Source organism: Prionailurus viverrinus, chromosome A1, assembly GCF_022837055.1.
Source record: "Prionailurus viverrinus isolate Anna chromosome A1, UM_Priviv_1.0, whole genome shotgun sequence".
NCBI classification, from domain to species: Eukaryota; Metazoa; Chordata; class Mammalia; order Carnivora; family Felidae; genus Prionailurus; species Prionailurus viverrinus.
Genome location: NC_062561.1, coordinates 111,916,877 through 111,939,711, shown reverse-complemented (window position 1 = coordinate 111,939,711; position 22,835 = coordinate 111,916,877). Strand labels below are relative to the sequence as shown.

General features: G+C 37.3%; 1 protein-coding gene across 4 annotated transcripts in view; it reads left to right on the top strand.

Annotated features, from left to right (window-relative positions):
- Nucleotides 1-21,240, top strand: part of SAR1B (secretion associated Ras related GTPase 1B) — a 32,784-nt gene extending 11,544 nt beyond the window's left edge. For 2 of the 4 annotated variants that reach the window (XR_007149564.1, XR_007149552.1), the window contains exons 4-5: nt 6,267-6,356; nt 8,279-8,308. Coding sequence is in view for 2 of the 4 variants with exons in the window: in XM_047846272.1 (XP_047702228.1) it covers nt 8,298-8,355; nt 12,163-12,282; nt 16,545-16,610; nt 18,106-18,209; nt 19,394-19,525; nt 20,608-20,724 (597 nt within the window). In the remaining 2 variants the exon portion in view is untranslated. Of the gene's footprint in view, nt 1-6,266; nt 6,357-8,278; nt 8,356-12,162; nt 12,283-16,544; nt 16,611-18,105; nt 18,210-19,393; nt 19,526-20,607 lie in introns of those variants that run through there. The other 2 variants (XM_047846272.1, XM_047846193.1) reach the window with 2 other exon arrangements.
- Nucleotides 21,241-22,835: the final 1,595 nt, after the last annotated feature.

Genomic DNA, 22,835 nt, shown 5'->3' with positions numbered 1-22,835 from the left:
AATAAATAAATAAACTTAAAAAAAAACTGTTGGGGTGTCTGAGTGGCTCAGTCAAGTGAGTGTCCAACTTGGGCTTAGGTCATGATCTCCCAGTTCGTGGGTTTAAGCCCCACACTGGGCTCTGCACTGACAGTTCCAACAGTGGGGAAGAGCCTGCTTGGGATTCTCTCTCCTTCTATCTCTATGCCCTTCTTCCACTAGTGTGCACTTGCTCACTTGCACGCTCTCAAAATAAACTTTATAAAAATAAAAATTAATGAATTAAAACTTTTTCAAAGTTTGTACTTTGAAAGGGTACTTGGCTGGCTCGGTTGGTAGAAAATGTTTATCTCAGGGTTGTGAGTTTGAGCCCCATGCTGGTGTAGATTACTTAAAAAAAATAAAATCTTTAAAAAGTTTGCAATTTGAATTTCAATTAATTTAGTCTGAATGAGTTAATACTACCTTATATTGTGTAGTTTTCAAAATGTTTTTTGGGTACATTATCATAATTAATCATTCTTAAAACTCTTTGAGGCAGATGGCATTCCTGTTATATATAAGAAGAAACTGGAGCTCAGAAAGATTGGCTTTCCCAGAATGAAATAATAGTATTTCAGAAGATGCATATTAAATCCAGATTTTTTAAATTCTAAGATAGGTACTCACTCTAACCATAGCTCTACCATCCTTTGCTTCCCAAAGTTATTAATGTATTATCTCTATAATCCTACGCTGGTGTTATAGTTGTCTTTTTAGACTACAGGAGCTTTCATTTTTATTTCTTTATTTTTAAAAAACTAGCTTTATTGAAAGACCATTTACATACCATAAAATTTATCCTCTTAAAGTATGCAGTTCAATGTTTTTAGTATATTCACAAGGTTATGCAACCATCACTTTATTCCAGAACATTTTCGTCACCCAAAAAGAAACCCAGTACCTATTAGCAGTCACTCCCAGTTTCCCCTTACCTCCCCTGTCTGACAACCACTAACCTGTTCTGAGAACTTACATGTTTAGGATGTTTCATATAAATGGAATCATCCATATACGTTTAATGGGACAAGGCTTAAGAAGTTATTTGTAACCTTGAGGTTCTGCTTCATTACACTCTTTGTACTGATTTTTATGTTACTGGAGTAGATCACTTTTCTAATCTGCACAGGCCTCTTTCCTGTTTGTTGTTCATGCAATAAATAAATCTGCTGACGTGTATATGTTTCCTTATTCTTGACCTTTGCTCTTCACATGTCTTAATAGTGTGTTCGTGGTGTTGTGTAACCTGTTTTCTGGGCTCAGGTATCTGTTTGGGCTAAATAACTTGTATTCTTAGTTGGGCATTTTTACTTCTACTTTAAAATGACTGACTCTTAGCCTGTTTTAAAGTTCTTAGAAACCCACGACTTTATGCAAATATAAATATCTCATTATCTTCTAAAGCAGAGTTTCCCCATATATGTTATTAAATTCTTTCTCTAGGGACAAATTTTACAATAGCAAATTTGGACCATCCTTATTGAAAAAATCGTTTTTCCCTCAAGGTTTACCTCATTCTCCCCTGCCCCCACCCCCCCCCCCCCCCCCCCCATCAATCTCCGAGCTCTCACCTCACAACAGTCATCTTGGGTGAGCCGCCCCCCCCCTTTTTTTTTTTTTAGTAATCTCTACACCCATTGTGGGGCTTGAACTCAGGACCCCGAGATAAAGAGTCGTATGCTCTATGGACTGAGTCAGCCAGGCTCCCCTTCAGTGAGGGCTTTGTCACTTGATTCACAGGCTTGCTCTCTAGAGTCATTCTGCTAGGTGATTGTGCAGTCAGTGTGGACTGTAGACCATATAGCTCCAGCCTGGCTTCTCACAGCTTCCACTCAGTTCTTCACTCAGGCTTTTCAGCTGTCTATGCCAGAGCCAGGCCTTGGAATTTAACCACCACGCAGACCTGATCCTCATGAGTTTTTGAACCTTGAGCTCTCCTCCACTTTGCTGACATAATTCTGGTCCACCTTTCACTTGTCTCATACTATGACTATGTCTACTTTTGCTTTTCAACCAGATATTTTCCCCCATTCTCTCTTTTCTGTGAGAAGCCTGCCTTTGCTCCCCTACTTTATCCCCATATATTAGTTGCCTTTGTACCTTTAGCCACTCAGCCTGAACTTTTGATCACACCACTTCAGCCTCTCACTAGTACTCTCAAATTCCAGTTCCCCTTGTCTTTTTTCACTTCTAAGCCCTATTTATTCCATGTTCTCTAAAGCTGACACTCACTGGGAAGGGAGGGTGGCAGGGAGAGGGGAAAATTAGAAATCCCTGCAGATGGTCAGTGCTGTGAATGTTTTTCAGCCCCAGCCAAGCACTTGGCTCTTGTTAGCACTCTTTTAATTTGATCTTTTCCCCACAGTAGGTAGCTGTCTATTCTAATCCTCACTCTGCTCCTCAGAAAATTCTCTATCAGACTTCCTCACTTTTGGATTCAGATTCCTGCTACTTCCAGTGTACATTTTCTGGCCCTCCTTACTTCTACTCTTAGAGGAGGAGATGCACTTTCATCCCTGGCTCCTCTTGAGACTTTGCCCCTTTTGGTTAATTCCTTCCTTCTCTTTTTCTTTTATCTTTAATTTCTCCCTTTCTGCTAGCTCCTTCTTATCAACATACTCGAGCCTTACCCTCCTTAAGGCTTAAGAAGAAAGAAGACTTCTTAAGAAGAAACTCCCATTTCCCTCATTCCATTTCAAACTCTTTGAAAGAGGAATCGTTCCTTACTCCCTCCACCTATTGACCCTCTATCCAATTTGCTTCTCAGTAATAACAGCAACCAGGTATTAAGTACTTATTTTGTGCATTTTATCTCATTTGATCTTTACAACACTCAGAGATTTTGCAGAAGAAACTTGTCACACAGGTCATGACTCTAGAGACCAGCTCTGGTGCTTTAAGTATTGGCCACAGGCTCTCCTGTATTTTTGTTCCATGCAGGCTCCTCATGCTCTCAGCATTTGTCTCCTTGCCACAAAGCAAGCTGTGACATCTCTGCAGCTGGACTTCTTGGGGCTAACTTCTTTCCACTTGTGCCATCCATCACCTCTTCTAATTCTTCTCCCCTTACTGGGTTCTGTCAGTTCTTCCACCCCCATCTGTCCCTTAAAGTCCATCTCAAGTGAAAACTCATTTCTTCTGTAGCATTTGGCTCATGCTTAAGGCAGGAGATCTTTAGGCAGAGCTGGTGGGGGAAATTCTGATGTTGGGAAGGAGAATAAGCAGAAGTTTTAAGATGATTAAGTTCAGGTCACCAGCAGTGAGTGGGAAGTGGTTTACTTTGGTTCAGGGAAAGCTATAAATGGAGGATATGTATTAAGCTTGTAAAGGTGGCCAGAAGGTTTATAGTCGAAGTTCTGGAATACTGGACTAGGAGTTTGAATCATTTTTCATCTCACAGACCTCCAGTGGCTCTCTATCCACAGGTATAGGGTGACCATATAAATTTCACACCTCATCAGGATGCTTTTGAGAATGAAAGGACACACTATTGATAATTATACCGAGATAACTTTGCTGAGACTGTCCCCAGCAAACGAGGAGTTATAGTCACCCTGACTATGCAACAAGTCAAGTCTAAGATGACATTTTCATAAAGCCACTCTGGAGGGCATGTACAGATTGGTACAGACAAAATATGAGGTTAAGATGGTAGTTCGGGAATGTGATTTAAGGTGCATCACAAAGTAGCTCCTGTAGGAATCAAAAGAATGCTGAGACTACAGAAATTGATAGAGCTGGGAAATAAGCAACTGGATGGGGGATGAGAGGGAGAGAGAGGAATTACATGTCAGAGTCATAAGGTGGAGTGATTCAAAAAATGGTACATAATCATTTAAACAAATATAAACCTTTAAAATTTTGTTACAAAGCTACTGCAATGTAGGAGAAAGGGCGTGGACCTGGAAGTCAGAAAGACCCAGGTTTGGTACTTAGATGTGCCAATCATTAAGACTTGAGTTTTAGCTATTGCAACTTCAGTTTCTTCTTCTGTAAAGTGGGGACAATAATGTATTTATTTTGGGATGCCTGGCTGGCTCACTTTGGTAGAGCATGTGACTCTTGATCTCAGGGTTGAGTTCAAGCCCCACGCTGGGCACAGAGCTTAAAAAAAAAAACCAGTATTGGGGCGCCTGGGTGGTTCAGTTGGTTAAGTGTCAGACGTCAGCTCAGGTCATGATCTCATAGTTCGTGAGTTCGAGCCCCGGATTGGGTTCTGTGCTGACAGCTCAGAGCCTGGAGCCTGCTTTGGATTCTGTGTCTCCTTCTCTTTCTGCCCTTCCCCTGCTCGCTTGCTCTCTCTCTCTCCCCCAAAAGTAAGTAGGCATTTAAAAACAAACAGTTGGGGCGCCTGGGTGGCGCAGTCGGTTAAGCGTCCGACTTCAGCCAGGTCACGATCTCGCGGTCCGTGAGTTCGAGCCCCGAGTCGGGCTCTGGGCTGATGGCTCAGAGCCTGGAGCCTGTTTCTGATTCTGTGTCTCCCTCTCTCTGTGCCCCTCCCCCGTTCATGCTCTGTCTCTCTCTGTCCCAAAAATAAAATAAAACGTTGAACAAAAAAATTAAAAAAACAAACAAACAAACAAACAAACAAACAGTATTTATTTTGAAAGGTTGTTGGGGTGCTTAGTGGTCACATCAAGTGCCCGGTATGTTAGGTCATATAAGTAGAAGAAATAATAGTAACAGCAGCTAACATTGAATGCTTAACTCTGTGCTATATACTTTGTGTGTAGTAATTGATTTAATCTTCACAACCATCTCAGATAGCTACTATTACCCCCATTTTACAGGTAAGGATATTAAAGTAACTTGGCTAAGGTAAATGATAAGTGGTAAAGTCCTGGCTCCATACCTTCTGTTTTTAACCTCTTTTTTTTTTTTTTTTTAATTTAAAAAAAAATTTTTTTTTTTTCAACATTTACTTATTTTTGGGACAGAGAGAGACAGAGCATGAACAGGGGAGGGGCAGAGAGAGAGGGAGACACAGAATCGGAAACAGGCTCCAGGCTCTGAGCCATCAGCCCAGAGCCTGATGCGGGGCTCGAACTCACAGACCGCGAGATCGTGACCTGGCTGAAGTCGGTCGCTTAACCGACTGCGCCACCCAGGCGCCCCTGTTTTTAACCTCTTGACAAATCATAGTGCTCATAGGGATAACTGCTATTTTTTGTTTGCTTTGCTTTATTAAATTGAAAGACCGAGGAAGTATTGTTTCTTATGTCCGTATGTTATAGTAGCAAACATGGAAGACCAAATGCCTAAATTTATTCTCATATTTCTTTCTCATTCTGACTCCTGCCTCCCTTGTTAGCATCTGTTGAGTGACTCAGTTTGTGGCCCCCTAACCAGTCACATCATCTCACAGTACCTGACTTTTTGCTGTTCCCACTTAGTTTCACACCACTGCACATAGTATAGCCCTCATAACCACTTAGCAAACTCTTATTTAATCTTCAAGATTCAGGCTGAACATCACCCAAGAAACCTTTACTTACCTACAACTTGTGGCCGTTGTAGAAGTGTGCAAGGAAGACTGTTTTTCTCTTTTCTTATACAGAATACAAAGTATATTTGTGAGGGTACCATACCCTTTCCTGTTGTATTGCTTATTTTAATTCTGATTTTATGTTGTTATGATCATTAATCCCCTCATAGCTTATGATTTACAATATGGGCATTTTTTTTCTTTGTGTTTATATAAGTCTTGAAATTCTATAGGGTAAGTTGTTACCATCCTAGGTAATATCCTATTCAGTTTTAACTTTTTTCAGTTAAATTACATTTGTATAGCTAACCTACCTCTCTAGACTATAACCTTTTCAAGAGAAGAAGCCATGTTTATCATTAGTATTTGTATCCCCTATGGTGTCTAGCTCAGGGCCTTGGACATAATATGAATTTAGTAATCATTATTGAATTAAAATATCTCAGTAAACCATTGCTTTGATTCTTTACAGTGAAAATTATGATATATCTTACTTAAAAATCTTCAGAAAAGATAAACCAGTTGTATATATTTTTTGTGACTGCAAGTTTCAATTTCTGCATAACCTAGAATAATAATAGAACAAGATGTAATTTTCAGCTTCAGTAAAATAAGAACTTGTAACAATGGATTCTTGTGTGTATATATAAGTTGCTCTTCTAGTTTTTATTCTTGTGATACTGACACATGAAACTTGGTTATTTGTGAGTCACTCTCAGTCAGGAATGGACTGGTTTCAAGAGCAAAATTCTTCTCTTGCTAGTTCAAGTAAGGAACTGAACGAGAGGAGAGGCTATTGCCTGGATCCAGGGAATCCCCTAGTAAATACTGACAGGCCACCTATAAACTGGAGGTAGGTTGACTCTCACTCTCAAGGCAATGTAATCTCTTAAACACCTTATCCTCAAGGAATTCTGAGTTTGGTGGGCCCGTCTGGGTCACAGTTGGCAGCCCACTGGACTGAGAGGTGGTTAAAGAAAGCAGTGCTGTGTGTTACACTTTGTCTAAAGAACGTCAAAAATAGCAGAATCCTTCAAATTGTTCGGACTTGGCCCAAATTTTGGGCCTGGATTTTGTTTACCTCTAGAAAATGAACTTTGTTGATCTGAAAGTATACTTTTGTATATTCTTTCATTTCTCAAGAGGTTTTTTTTCCCCTCTTCTTTCCATATTAACTTTATTAGTTATCAAGAACATGTCAAAGAAATGCTAAATTGAACTATACTCTGTATTTTCTACTGTGATTTAAAAAAATGTTTTTTAACATTCGGTAATATGATTAAAATTTGAAAAATGCACTAAGATTACAAGCCCAGAAATCGACCACCTGATATCATTTGCTACAAAAGACCAAAAGTAATGGAAAAGGGGGTTTTACTCCACATAGGTATAATCAGACTTGAAAACTTACTTCATTATCATAAATTTCCTTTCCTCTCTTTCTCCTTGCTTTTTCTTCCTCCACTCCAAGGTTTTGGTAAGTATTTCATAGGCCATATATACCTTAACTTACTCTTGAATATAGATTATTTCCAAAAATTTTCTTACATAACACTTTGATGCACATCTTGATACATAAAGATTGTCTATATTTAGGACATTTTCTAAAAGTAGAATTCTTGGGTCAGATGGTATAACATACAGATTACTGCCAAATTAGTCGTTAAAAAGATTTGTAACAATTTATACTGCCACTAACTGCATCTTTTACCACATCTTTTCTAGTTCCAGCTATTACAGTTCATTTTCAGGTTTGCCACTGTGGTTGGTAAAGAATGGTCTCTAGTTCATATTTCTATTTTAATTAAAAAATTTTTTTGTTGTTTTTTAAAAATAGAGGCCTTTTTTCCCCCTTTTTTTTATTTTATTTTTTTTATTTTTTTTTATTTTTTGGGACAGAGAGAGACAGAGCATGAACGGGGGAGGGGCAGAGAGAGAGGGAGACACAGAATCGGAAACAGGCTCCAGGCTCTGAGCCATCAGCCCAGAGCCTGACACGGGGCTGGAACTCCCGGACTGCGAGATCGTGACCTGGCTGAAGTCGGATGCTTAACCGACTGTGCCACCCAGGCGCCCCTCCCCCTTTCTTTTTAAAGTAAGCTCTACACCCAGTATGGGGCTTGAACTCATAACCCCGAGATCAAGAGTCGCATGTTCTACCAACTGAGCCCCACTAGTTTGTATTTAATAGCATTTTGTGTTTTATGCATCAGTAGGTATCTGATTAGATCACCTTGGATAAGAATAGCTAACTCTTGGGGCACCTGGGTGGCTCCGTCAGTTAAGTGTCTAACTTTGGCTCAGATCATGAGATCACGGTTAGTGAGTTTGAGCCCTGCATTAGGCTCTCTGCTGTCAGCACAGAGCTCGCTTCAGATCCTCTGTCCCCCTCTTTCTCTGCCCCTTCCCCACTTGTGCGTTCACTCTTACATACTCTCTCTCAAATAAACATTAAAAAAAGGGGGGGAGCACGTGGGTGGCTCAGTCACTTGAGCCTCCAACTTCGGCTCAGGTCATTATCTTGCGGTTCTGTGAGTTCGAGCCCCACATTGGGCTCTCCGCTGTCTGCATGAGCCCGTTTTGGATCTTCTATCTCCCTCTCTCTGCCTTTCACCTACTGTGCACTCTCTTTCTCAAAAATAAATAAACAACAACAAAAAAGAATGGTTAAACTCTTTATAGGAAGGTTGTTATAGGATTGTTTACTCAGAGTTCATGTTTAATGTTGTTGGTGTTTAATGTCAACTACTGAATTCAAAACACTTTCTTTTCCAGACTCCATAAGGATTTGGATATGTCCTTCATATTTGACTGGATTTACAGTGGTTTCAGCAGTGTGCTACAGTTTTTAGGTAATGTTGGTCCTTTGTTCTCTATTGTTATCCCATTTAATCCTACTTAAATAAAAGTGCTTATTTGTCTAGAGCCTCTTTATGTATAATCCACTAGTTGTGAATGTGAATTTTGAAATCATACAAATGTGTTCAAATTACTCATTGTATATCTCTTATAAATTACGTAATCTTGGGCAAATTACTTTCTTTACCTTAGCCTTAGTCTCCTTATCTGTAAATTAACAGTAATTCCTACCTCTTTTAAGGTTGTTGATAGGAATATTATTTACAGGAGTTGCTACCTGTGATTAGCCAGTTTACCTAAAAAGTTTCTGAGTGCTTTAGATACTTTATCTCATTTAATCCTCACAGAAACTCACTGCATTATTTTTGTTATTATAAATTTATGTTCCATCAAGTGCCTTGTAAATGGCAGCATAAAATCTGCTAAATTAGACATGTATACCCAGCAATTCTGACTAGTGATTTTCCTCTCTTTATAGATATTAAAGAGGAAAAATCATAGCATCTCATTCTCTTACTGACATTCTTCTCATGTTTTCCAGTGAAACAAGCTTTTGATTGACTTTTATGTTACCATGTATACAACTTTATTGTAGTAATTAATGAAGATGTTCTGATCTCCTGTTTTCGAATCTTACCCTAAGTTTAGTCTCCATGTAGTCATCATCTTGAACTGGCACAAAGAGAAGCATTTCATGTAATTACAGAGTTGTCAACGTAACTCCTAACTGGCCACAACTGTACTTATGAATTGTTATCTCCTATATAAATATTTTTTCTTCCACAAACATAATCTTAACCAAGGAAATAAATTTTGTTTGGAAAATATACATCTTGTTTGACACTATATATTAAAAGGATCAAAATTTAAGATCAAATTTTATCAGTCTTTTTATTTCTTATATGGACCTCAATATTTGCAAATTTTTAAAAACCAGTTTTCTTTTTTTTAAATTTTTATTTATTTATTTTTGAGAGAGAAAGAGAGCATGAGTCAGGGAGAAGCAGAGAGAGGGGGAGAGAGAGGATCCCAAGCAGGCTTCTCACTGTCAGCACAGAGCCCACAGAGCCCACTCACAAACCATGAGACCATGACCTGAGCCAAAATCAAGAGTCGGTCACTTAACCGACTAAACCACCCAGGTGCTCCTTTTTTTTCCCTTTTTAAAATAAAATCCCTCACATTATCTTATACTGTCACTCTACTACAGGTCAAATATCAGATCTTTCCATACTACCTCCTCAAGAATTCTTACATATTTTTATCAGACTGAAATATTTTGTTACATATGTACAAAAACTGGGTCAGAAATAAATGTTTTCAACTTCATTATACTGGGATAACCTGGGTTGTGACGAGTATCTATGTCTCAAGTTGATAGAAAAATGATTTAATGCGGAACTACATTGTAAAGGCAAAATAGATTGACTCATAAGCAGGAGCAAGAGGTTAATAGGGCTAACACTAGGAGGCAGTGTAGAGAAATGGAAATGAACCAAAGCTTTTGCATCAAAGATGGGTTCTATCTCAGATCTGACCTCAGCATTTGAGCAAGTTAACTTTGAGCCTTTGTTCCCCTCTGTAAGAAAGAGAATAATGTGTACTTCAAAGAGTTATTTTGAAGATTAAATGAAGTAATGTATAATGCTTAACAGTGCTTATCACAAAATAAGGATTTAGTCCAACCCACTTTCAAGATTAAAGTTTAAATGTCCTAGGTGTTCCCTTTTGGATTCTTACCCAGTGCACTGTTACTACTTAAAAGGTAGGAAAGATTGTGATTGCACTGATTAGAAACCACCTGTGTAGAAACGTTTTAAGAAATAGAAGTGTTTAAAAAATTATTAGTCACAGTTCATGATTAAATGAGAAATATAGTATCTCAGCTCAAATAAATATGGAAGACAATCTTCCCCTTAGGATCAGAACTGTTGGGCACTGAGTGATCAAAACATTAGGACTTCAAACAATTTACTTTTTAAGCATCAATGTGGAGAAAGAGTTAGGTATTATTTTGGCGTGGACTTATTAAAAAATGAGTAACCTGAATTAGCATTGCCTAATGTCTTCAAAAGTTCATTTTTTTGATTGAGTAAACATATTTTTGAGTTGCTACTATGTCCCCTGTCCTCATGTAATTCCATAGGTGTTAGACAATTAAATATGGAAAATAAAATTCATTATTGCTACATACCTATAAGAGTGTCCAAAATCTGGACAATGACAACACCAAATGCTGGTGAGGATGTGGAGCAGCAAGAACTTTCATTCACTGCTTGGAATGCAAAATGGTACAGCCACTTTGGAGGACAATTTGGTGGTTTCTTACAAACCTAGACATACTCTTACCATACAATCCAACACTTGTGCTCCTTGGCATTTACCCAAAGGAGCTGAAAACTTAGGGCCACATACGAACCTGCACAAAGATTTTATAGCAGCTTCATTTATAATTGCCAAACCTTAGAAGGAACCAAAATATCCTTCAGTAGGTGAATGGATAAATAAACTGGTTTATCCAGATAATGGAATACTACTAAGCACTAAGGAATTTTGCTTAATGGAATACTACTAAGCTCAAAGAAATGAGCTATCAAGGCATGAAAAGACATGGAGGAACTTTAAATGCATATTACTAAGTGAAAGTCGTCAATCTCAATTGACTGTATGATTATAATTATGTGTCATATGCAACTATATGACATTCTGGAAAGGCAAAAATACAGAGACAATAAAAAGATCAATGGTTGCTGGGCAGGGCGGGTAGGGTGGATGAATAGGCAGAGCATATAGGATTTTTAGGGCAGCGAAAATACTTTGTATATTATAATCATGGATATGTGTCCTTACATGTTTGTCAAAATACAGAATATACTCTACTAAGAGTAAGCCCTAAGGAAACTCTGGGTGACTATGATCGATCAATGTAGGTTCACTGTTGGTTAAAAATGTACCATTTTCGTGAGTGATGTTAATAATAGGAGAGGATATATATATGTGTGGGGACAGGGAGTATATTGGAAATCTCTGTACCATCCTGTCAGTTTTGATGTAAACCTAAAACTGAAAAAAAGCCTTTAGAAAAAAAACTCAATATGGAATTTCTCAACAAATGCCAATCTATAAACTGGTCAATGCTCTCTTTTTTCTATTACTTCATCTATCAGTACTTGGTTGATACATTTAAAAAATTACGTGCTTGTTTTTTTTGTTGTTGCTTTAGTTTTATGCAATCCTATGAATAGTTCAACCTAATTGTCTCAGGGAAATTTGACAATGACATAAACTTTCTATTGCAAGAACTCACTATGATTTTTATTGTCAAAACTACTTAATTTATTTTCATCCATGGATATCTCTTTAATTTCCCTTTTTGTCTCGTTTCATAAGTACATGATCTCAAGCATTTTTTGTTTCTCTAGTAGTGGACATAGATATTTATTCCTAAATTGTCAAGGGAATCAGCATTTTGGCACTGCAGATAAATTTGGATAATACACATTCATTGATTGGGACAAAGTTTAGGTTTAAAATGATCTGAATTTGCAAATCATGATAGATTTAAAATAGCTCTTCAAAACTGAAATTAGACTAGAAATCCAACTTTATTCAAGCAAATTTATAAAATCTTACAAGTTCAAAAGGTTAATAGGTGTTTATAAAACATCTAGAGTAATTAGGGAAAGTATCCAAATAACTAAACTTTAAATAATTATACTTATACTTTTATTTGAAGTCTTTTTACTTGAATAATCTGTCAGATAGCACTTTGACTAATCATAGGTCTTATTACTCTGCAGGATTATATAAGAAAACTGGTAAATTGGTATTTCTTGGATTGGATAATGCAGGAAAAACAACATTGCTACACATGCTAAAAGATGACAGACTTGGACAGCATGTCCCGACGTTACATCCCAGTAAGTATATTCACCCATGCAACAAACTACTTTATTAAGTGATAATAATTCATAGGCACTAACCAGAAGTTTTTTGGGTTTTGGTGGATAATTGTGATCAGGTGATTTGACCTATTAAAATAATACAGTAAATAATAGCTCACCCACTCCCAGGGTGTATATTTAGATCTTGAAATAATACTCCTATCTTCTTATCAGTTTGTACACCCTTCTCCAGATAGAGGAATTAAGGTTACTTTCTCGGGGATTATAACATGATTGAGGTCTATCCAACCAGATACTGCTTAGGCTATAAATAGTCACCATTACCTTGTTTATTTATTTATTTTGAGTAGGCTTCATGCCCATTGCAGAGCCCAGCATGGGGCTTGAACTGAGGACCGTGAGATTAAGAGTCAGACACTTAACTGACTGAGTCACCCAGGCGCCCCCACCATTACCTTGTCTAGATAACCTAATTTCTTTCACATTTTAAAACTACTATTTTAATCCTTTTTCAGTGTGGACAGATTATAGTCATATTATACTTTGTTAGTTACTCTCAACTTATTAACCAGTTATTTTTCTAATCTGAGAAACCTCAACAGTATCTAATATAAAGACCATAGAATTATTCCAAAAAACAGGGCACATATTGATACATTTATACAAAGTTTTAAAACAGTTAAAAAAAATAATTTACTGTGGTTTCTTTAAGACAGACTACCCTGAAAGACATTAACAATGATTCTGTAAATCACTTAATACATACCATCCTTTATATAATACATACTATCCTTTATATAAAGTAAACATTAAAGTGACAAAATTATTAGAACATATGCCTTATAAATATCTGTGACCTTGCTTTTACTGTTGAAAAGTCTATGAATCAAGTCAGCATAGAGTAAAATGAATTTTAATAGTTTTATTGAGTGGCTGGGTGGCTCAGTTGCTTAATAGTCCAACTCTTGGTTTTAGCTCAGGTCATGATCTCACAGTTCATGAGATCAAGCCCTGCACTGGGCTCTGTACTCACCGTGTGGAGCTGCTTGGGATTCTCTCTCTCTCCCTCTCTCACTGCCTCTCCCTGCTCACTTTGACTCACTCACTATCAAAATAAATATACTTAAAAAAATAAAAATAAAAGGGATGCCTATGTGGCTCAGTCAGTTAAGCGTCCAACTTTGGCTCAGGTCATGATCTCAGAGTTTGTGAGTTCAAGACTCACATCAGGCTCTATGCTGACACCTTGGAGCCTGGAGCCTGCTTCAGATTTTGTGTCTACCTCTCTCTCTGCCCCTCCCCCACTCATGCTTTGTCTGTCAAAAATGAATAAATGTTAAAAAAATTTTTAATAAAAATGAGAATAGAATTGAGAACAGGGCCAAAAAGTGGATAATATGATAGTTATTTAATTCAGTATATATTCAGAGAACAAGGACAGAGAACAATGACAAAAAGTACCATTTTATCGATGAAATTGATAGTGAAGTTGGAAAAGGAAAACTTCATAAAATTTTTTTATATTGGGAAAAGAGTGGGGCTAAGATCTTATTTTTAAGTTATCTCTATACCCAATGTGGGGCTCAGACATACAGTGTACGCTCTACTGACTGAACCAGCCAGGTGCCCCCATTTTTAAATTTTTTGATATTGCTCTCATTTATTCAACAAATATTTGAGTACCTACTTTATGTCACACATTATTCTAAGTACCAGGACTAAAAGCAGTGGCACAAAATAGTTGCCATCTCAACTTTCCTACAGCTCACATTCATTTTATCTTACATTTTGCATTAATCAAAAGCATATGTGAAAAGGTAACATGTATCTACCCTATGATCTGACAGTTCCATTGCTAAGTGTGTATCAAGGAGAAATGAAAACATATTTTTACCAAAATCTTTGTACAACAGTGTTTATGCCAGCATTATTTGTAATATCCCCCAACTGCCCCCAACAGCTCAAATAGCCATAAAAAGGAAAAAAAAAAGAAAAAAAAAAGGATAAACAGTGAAATTCTATTCAATAAGAAAGCGGAATAAACTGTTACATATGGTGCATATTCTGCATGGAAGAAACTGGTCACAAAAAGTTACATACGTTATGGTATCATTTATATGAAATTGTAGAATAGGCACAACAAACCTGTGGTGCTGGAATTATTGCTTCTGGGAGTGGACATTGACTGGGAAGGGGAAGACTTCCTGGGATATTAAGAGTTTTCTGTGTCTTAAACTGGGACTTTTTATAAAGTAGGGAGTCTATTAAGGATTGTAACCATAAAGGTGGTTTCCCAGCTACATCCAAGCATTATATTTTCCTTGTGGAAAGAAACACACTTTGAACACAAACTGTATTGATTATTCATTCACTTAGGAGTCTACATAAATAATTTTTTAACAAGAAAGTACCCTGGGGCTTCAGCAGGTGTAATGAAGAGTTAAAATTACACTGAGCCTTTCATTATGATCATAGGGACTTCTGCTTTTGGTTCTGATGGAGTAAGAGTGTCTGGCATTACCCTCCCACTGTAAGCAGCTAGAAGACTGGACAAAAATATATACAAGTGTTTTCAGAACTGGACAATATCTAGCAGAGGACTATGGTTCCTGAGAGATGGAAAACCTTTCTGTATCCAAGCTTTATCACAGAGATCCTTTTCAGACCATGGTGCAGGGAGAGGAAACCCAAACAAAACACAGTAGTCTTGCTGAGTTGAGACAGAGACCAGAATATGGGGATGCTGAGGTGATGAGAATTTGCTTGGCATAGTACCAGAGGAAGGAGCTCTGCAGAGAAAGAACTCCAGCAATGTTTGTGGCTAAATACCAATCTGTGTGCACAGGGTAAAACTCCCCATGGCCAGTCACAGAAAAATTTCTGGAGAAAGAATAACTGTAGCAGGGCTGTTAACCAAATAATTCTCAGAGCTCATATGGGGCCAGGAATCACTCATGTTCCCACCAGCCAGAAGGCAGAAACCTGGTTGAATACACAGGGCATTCCAAAAGAGACTTCAGAAGAATCATACCTTAGTAATGGGGCTGAAGTAGCTGTAAAGTAAAGACTACTTTAACCTAACAAAACTTAAAAAGTGATCTGCAAGCAGTTTTCCTGCCAAAATAAAGTTCACATTGCTTCAAAAGAATACAACAATGTCTAGCATCCAATAAAAAATTGCTAGACATGCAAAGAAGCATGAAAGTGAGATCCACAACCAAGAGAAAAATTAATCAGTAGAGACAGACCCAGAAGTGACTAAGATGATGGAATTAACAGATAAGGATGTTGAAACAGCTGTGAAGAATGTGCTTAAGGATTTAAGGAAAATGTGAACAGAATGAGGAAAGAAATGGAAGATATAAGACAGAACCAAGTGGAACTTGTAGAAATGAAAACTTAATACCTTAATACCTTAATAAAAAATGAAATTTTTACTAGACAATGCTAATAGTAAATTAGTGCCATTACTGCAGAAGGAAAGACTTGTGAACTTAACACAAAACAAACTATGTAAAATGAAGCACAGAGAAAAATGAAAAGAAAATGAACACTCAGTGACTTGTGGGACAATACCAAGCAGTCTAGCAAACTTACATTTGAAGTCCCAGAAGAAGGGAGAGAACAGAAAACAGTTTGAAGAAATAATGGTGAGAATGTTTATTAAAGTTGTGTTTATCATTAAAGACTGTAACTTGCATAATGTGAGAGCTACAAGGGAAAATTATTTCCCTGGTAGCATCTAAAATGAATTACAGGAAAAATTATTAGGTTGAAACAGTTACTTGAATTCACAGCAAATAATTATCTGAATAGTTAATATTTTCAGCAGGAAAAATAGAGAAGGAAAAAACAAAAGTGTTGGATTTGTGGTGGGTAGTGAATACTAGATTATTACCATTACTTGTATTAAACTGTCAATATAAATTGGAGTATATCTAATTACAACGAATCCTTTTTTTTTTTAATGTTTATTTTGAGAGAGATAAAGAGAATACAAGTTGGGGAGGAACAGAGAAAGGTTGGGAGAGAGAAATCCCAAGCAGGCTCAGCACAGAGCCTAATGTGGGGCTCGAGCCCACAAACCGTGAGACCATGACCTGAGCTGAAATCGAGACACTTAACTGACTGAGCCACCAAGGCGCCCCAACAAATTCTTTTATCAATTCCTAAATGTTTGATTTGAACTTATTTGCAGTTAAAATAAACCAAAGTAGCAATATATACCATGAATGGAATCTGATTTTCTTGTAACAATATTTTGTATTATTATTTAGCTTCAGAAGAACTAACCATTGCTGGCATGACCTTTACAACTTTTGATCTGGGTGGACATGTTCAAGGTAAGATTCTATGACTCTTATAAATAGCTTTATTTTATTTTAACATAATAAAATTGTAGCCATTATTTTCCTGTGCATGAAATCTCATTCTATTCAAGAAAGGCCAGAGTAGACTTAAAATTTAAAAATTATTATCCCCAGATAAGCTTTAAAGCAAAGTGTGATTTTTATGATACCCCTGGTCAATTTAAATCTGAATTGCTTTTGGTGTAAAGTGTGTAAGCAAAATTGAGGTTCTGTTCTCTGTTCCAATCCATATATCACTGATGGTCACAATTACATTATGATGATGTTGCTGCTATGCATTAAAAACCTTCAATGGCTGACCTACAAATAAAACCAAACTCCTTGACCTGGCATTGAGGATCTCTGCAATCTGATCCCACTTTATTTTTTGTCTTTATTTTCCACTGTTCCCTTTCCTATTCTCTGTACTCTAACCAAACCAAACCCCTTGGTGTTCTCCCACCTTTGTGTTTTTAATTCATGCCACCCCCATCTGCACATGAGTAACCCACCTTCAGGGCCCAGTGTAATTGTGGCTACTGCCCCTGAGAAGCCACTCTCACCTATGAGTGCTCTCAACTGTACTTCTGTGGTGTTTAGTGCATCTGTGTAAACGTCTGCAAGTTTGGAAAAGACTGTGTTGTCTCTTCTACTAAACTTTCTGGAACTAGAATCCGTTTTTTATGTCCCTCAAAAGACATGGCAGTACCCAGCACATGGTAATTCATAAATAATGAATATTACAAAGTTTGTGGGCATTGTAAAAACCTCTTATGACAAACAGTTGAAAAGATTTTAAGAGGTTGTGGCTAGTGAATGCACATTTGGAGACATAATAATTGTTTGAAATATATATGAAGTACTTTCCAGAATATAATGGTTAGAGAGAATTGGAACCTAAGGGAGTTTGTCTGAGACTTAATGTCTGTATTGTTTTTAAGATATGTCATAAAACTGAAGTCAGAAAAAAGTTGCTTACCCATAAGGCACCCCTAAAACTTTCCTTTAAAAACCGTCATGGAAAATATTACCTGAATGGTTTCGTTGACTTTAGTTAATTTCTGTTACACAGTTAGCTTTTGTTTTAACAAATCTGCACCCAGTACTGACTTCCTTCTGTCACTGACTACAAATTTATCGGTGGCCAAAAAAACTGATAAACTAGAAATGTCAAAAAATGAATACCGCATATAAAAAATAGCAGTCATCCAATGAACTTAATGTGCATCATTGTCCATTGGTAGCAAATATTAATTCCACTTCTAACATGGGAAAATTGGGACAGAGTGAAGTATTTGACTTGCTCACATCAAGGAAAGCCTTTCTTGTTCTTCTGGAAAGATTTAGCAACACCAGGTTAAAGATTAACTTGAGTGAAGTAGTAGCATCTAAGAGATAATTACACTTGAAATCTTGTTGGACTCTTCCATCAAACCATGTGCTAGGTTTGACCAACAAATAAAATCTAACTCCTGATTGTTTTTGTTAGCTCGAAGAGTGTGGAAAAACTACCTTCCTGCTATCAATGGCATTGTATTTCTGGTGGATTGTGCAGACCATGAAAGGCTGTTAGAATCAAAAGAAGAACTTGATGTAAGTTAACTAAAACTAAACATGGTTGAATCATTCTGGTAAGCTTGAGGAAATAGGTTGGAGATCTAAGTATCAGTGCAGCTTTTGTGCAGCCTCTGATATAACTCCTGGCAGTTTGTGGAGCTCAGTGATTATTCTGCTAGGAATGCAGAGACAGTAGCTTAGAATAATTGTAGCTATGGAGGAAGTGCTAACACAGACTTTCTTCCCGAAGACCTAAGCTCACTCTGTGCAGCGTGCCTTGTATTTTATTTCATGTCTGCAACATACCTGGAGTGGTTTGGTCTTGAGTCCCTGATCCTCCTAGGATGCCATTTTCTTCGGGAGTTGTCTGGAACCTGGAAATGGTATAACATACTATCTTTGTCACCACTTCCAGGAGTGAGCAGGTCACGTGTAGCCACTTCTCTCCTCTCCCAGGACAGCTGCTTCGTAAAGGGATTCAGAACAGCAGGGAGGGCCAGGGCTAGATCTGGGACCACAGAGAAAGAAATTGCATGATTTGACCTGACCATGTGTCTTCCTATAGCAGGCAAGTAAATAATTGTTCATGTGGAAAAGTCCAGGTAGGTTCTGTGGTCATGGAACAGGGTCAGGGAATTCCTGACTACTTACTTTGTGCCAGGCACGTGTATATTAACTCATTTAATTCTCAAATCAACTCCATAAGGTAGGTGCTACTATTCTAAATTCTCTTTGAACTTCAATGAGGCTTATTTATCCAAGATCTCACAATTCATAAGCAGCAGAACTAGAATTGAAACCAGTTCTGCCCACCTTCAAGGTGTTCATTTTAGTACCTTAGTGATTCAGAGTGAGTAGAGTTGAGCATTTACAGAAGGAACTTTAGGGAAACAGAAGAATTGAGCTAATGGTTTCATTGAGCTCACTTTATTTTTATTTTTTATTTTTTAAGATTTTATTTTTTTTAAGTAATTTCCACACCCAAGGTGTGGCTTGAACTCAAAATCCCGAGATCAAGAGTCACATGCTCTACTGACTGAGCCAGCCAGTCGCCTCTGAGCTCACTCAAATGTGGGAAAAGTTTGCCAAAGATAGTTTGCAAAACTGACATGATTATGATAGAGTATGAGTCTTTGATACTCATTTGGGGTCTTGTCATAATGAGCCTTTTAGATGGTTTCATATCAACATCTTGTCTTTCATTTTTTGTTTTATTGCAGTCACTGATGACAGATGAAACCATTGCTAATGTGCCTATATTGATTCTTGGGAATAAGATTGACAGACCTGAAGCCATCAGTGAAGAGAGGTTGCGAGAGATGTTTGGTTTATATGGTCAGACAACAGGAAAGGTAAATAAAATAATTTTTTTGGACAAGTGTGACTATTTCATTTGACAGTATAAGTGTCTTTTAATTTAATGTTTTATTTATTTTTATCTTCTGAAATACTGTATTCCAATACTAGTGCTAATAGTAATCATGGTTATTATTAGCCCAACTGGTGGTCTGCCTTTTTGTTGTTGTTGTTGTCGGGTATAATTGACCTGTAACATTAGTTTCAAGTGTACAACCAAATGTCTTTTAAAAATTTTTTTTTTCCCTTAAAAACTGTCCTTTCTACATTTCGGTCTTTTTTAATGTCCTCATGGGTTATATTTCTACCACTGAATGAAACCTTTTCTTGGTGATAAACATATCAAAGCTCATGCTTATGGGAAACTAAATTAAAGCTTCCAGAGTTTTATTCATCATAGATTTTCAGAATTAGCCACTAAAGAATGTACTTGAACGTTTAAGCATTCCGGTCGTGTATTTAGGCTCTGAGTTCATCGGAGATCAAAATAAAATGTAAAGTTGAACACAGGAGTGTTTGGGGGATTTTGTAAACATAATACTTTATAATAAGCTTCAAGACACATTATTTTTGCATGCATTTCTACTAGTATTTATTTGGGGGAGGGACCTTAGTATTGGAAAATCTCAGAGTTCACAAAATTTCCTTGGTTATATTTATTCTTTCAGAGTAGAGACATACTACAGTCTTTGGAAGGAGACTCCTATGTTAGGGTAGACTTTGGTCTGTTTTCTGTGTCTTCTTTTCAGTAAGTCAACTCCCCATTTTTAGGAGATGGCCTTGTTTAGTCATAAACGTACTCAGAAAATGTTTGTCTTTAATATTAGCGAAGCCAGGTTGGGTCATTTTTTTTTTTCAAGTCAAAGATTATTTTCATTCTTGTGTGCCTCACAAGCTCACCTCTTCCCCACTGAGAAGAGAGAGGTTTCCTGTGTGTCTAGGGGACTTGTATGCCCAACACCCATGGCTTAGCACAGTCACCCTTTGTTCTAAGATGTATAAGCTGCAATTCTGCTGTAAAGTGGAGCTTTTATTTCCTAAAGGAGTCATCCATCATAATGTCTGTCTTCCCTTCTAGGGCAGTGTATCACTGAAAGAACTGAATGCCCGACCCTTAGAAGTTTTCATGTGCAGCGTGCTGAAAAGGCAAGGTTACGGCGAAGGTTTCCGCTGGATGGCACAGTACATTGATTAACAACAACCTGCATCAGTTCCAGGTCTCACCATTCAGGCCTACTCAGAGATTTGATCACTCAACATGCATAACTTGAATTCAATAGACTTTTGTTGGTTAGAAAACAGATGTTTTTTAGATTAATATTATATCAACTTGAGTGCAAATTTAAAACTAATTCAATGTAAGTTTGAATATCACAATGTTAGCTTTCTAATTCCATAAAAATAATTAGTTTTTACAGTTTATAATCTGACATTACCCCCAGCGCCATTTGTAAAGAACAACTTTCCAGCAGTACATTTGAAGCACTTTTTAACAACGTGAAATTACAAATGTAAACCATATTTAAAAGCTCATCATGTTAAATTTTTATGTACTATTTTGGAACTAGTTTTTAAATTTTAGATTATATGCCCACCTATCTTAAGTGTACAGTTAATAATTAGCTTATTGATGATTGCATGATGCCTTACAGTTTTCAATATTTTTTCTTATGCAAACGTCATGCAATAAAACAAACCCTAATGTTTGGCATCTTTGTTGGGCAGATGTTTCATTTTAATGTGTCGTAGAGCAACATCATACGTATGAGGAGGTTGTGGGGAAAGGAGAAGGCTTCAGAATTTTTAGAATAATGTTTAAGTCCCTAGAGGCTTTTGCGTTTACCAGGAGACCAGTTGTGTTCAGTTGCAACTTATACCACATTTATCTCTGAATCATGTGTATTTTTAACAGTAATGCTACCGTTAGTAGTGCTGATGGGGTCCATGTCCTTGTTGCTGTGGGATCGGCCTTCTGAAGAAAAGCACATCTTTTGGTACAACACAAGGTTAATCTGGGGTATGATAGGTTCTAAAGCTCCATTCTAGTCTAATTCTGAAGCGTTCCAAACTTATTGGTGCCTAGTTTGTTAATTTGTGCCTTTTGACCAAAAGTAGTGACAGGCACCAGGCTCCCCACGTTTAGAGGTACTCCCCACTCCCTTTTACATAATGGTACTCCCACGGTGGGGGACAAGCAGGATCTTTGTGCCTAGTTTCAGTGTGGAGGCCTGTATGTGTGAGGAAAAAGAAAGCCTCTTCCGCTTCAGTTGTCAGAGATGGGTGAGGATTCTGGTCCTATCTATAGCTCTTCTGCATTGTTTGGCACATTTTATTTCTTGGTAGAAATAAATGAATACTTGTATTTCATTTTCTTTTTTCTTAATTGTTCTCAGCTCTTTATAGTACAAAGGCTTTTTTTTTAACTAATTTTATTATTTTTTAATTTACATCCAAATTAGTTAGCATATAGTGCAACATTGATTTCAGGAGTAGATCCTTAATGCCTCTTACCCATTTAGCCCATCCCCCCTCCCACAAAGGCTTTTTTGAAATTTTTGTTTTTAATGTTTTATTTATTTTTGACAGAGAAAGAGCATGAGCGGGGGAGGGTCAGAGAGAGAGGGAGACACAGACTCTGAAGCAGGCTCCAGGCTCTGAGCCGTCAGCACAGAGCCCAACACGGGGCTCAAACTCACAGACCGTGAGATCCTGACCTGAGCCGAAGTCGGACGCTCAACCGACTGAGCCACCCAGGCGCCCCAAGGTTTTTGTTTTAGATGTAATGCCTGTGGTGTGATAGTGTCTGCAAGCCTGATAGACTTACTAACAAAATTTTAGTTTTTTAAATCACTTCAATTTTCTAAGAAACTGAAGGGGTTTTTGTTTCCCATGTCAGAGATTCTCATAATTACTCAAATAAGCTGAAAGTGCCAAATATGTATTTTTAAAGACTCTCAAACTTAAGATAGTTCTTTCTTGGTTATAAACTAAGATTTATAGTGTATGTAACCAATTCCTTTGAGAATAGATTGCTCCACTTCCATCAAGAATAATTTTAATATCAGAATTCGTGTTTTCTGTAGCTGTTTTCCAAACCATGTATTAGAGTCCTTTCTGTCATCAATGAGGTAAGATACGAGGTAGATAGATAAGGATTGATGAATATGACTGGAAGGAATTACCAGTAGCCAAACCAATAAGGTCATTCATTTCACATTTGGTTTTAGTAATTTGGCTCTTCTATTTCACTTTAAGCTTCCTTCCAAATGAAAAATACGAGCTTCCTCCCTGCTTAGAATCCTCAGT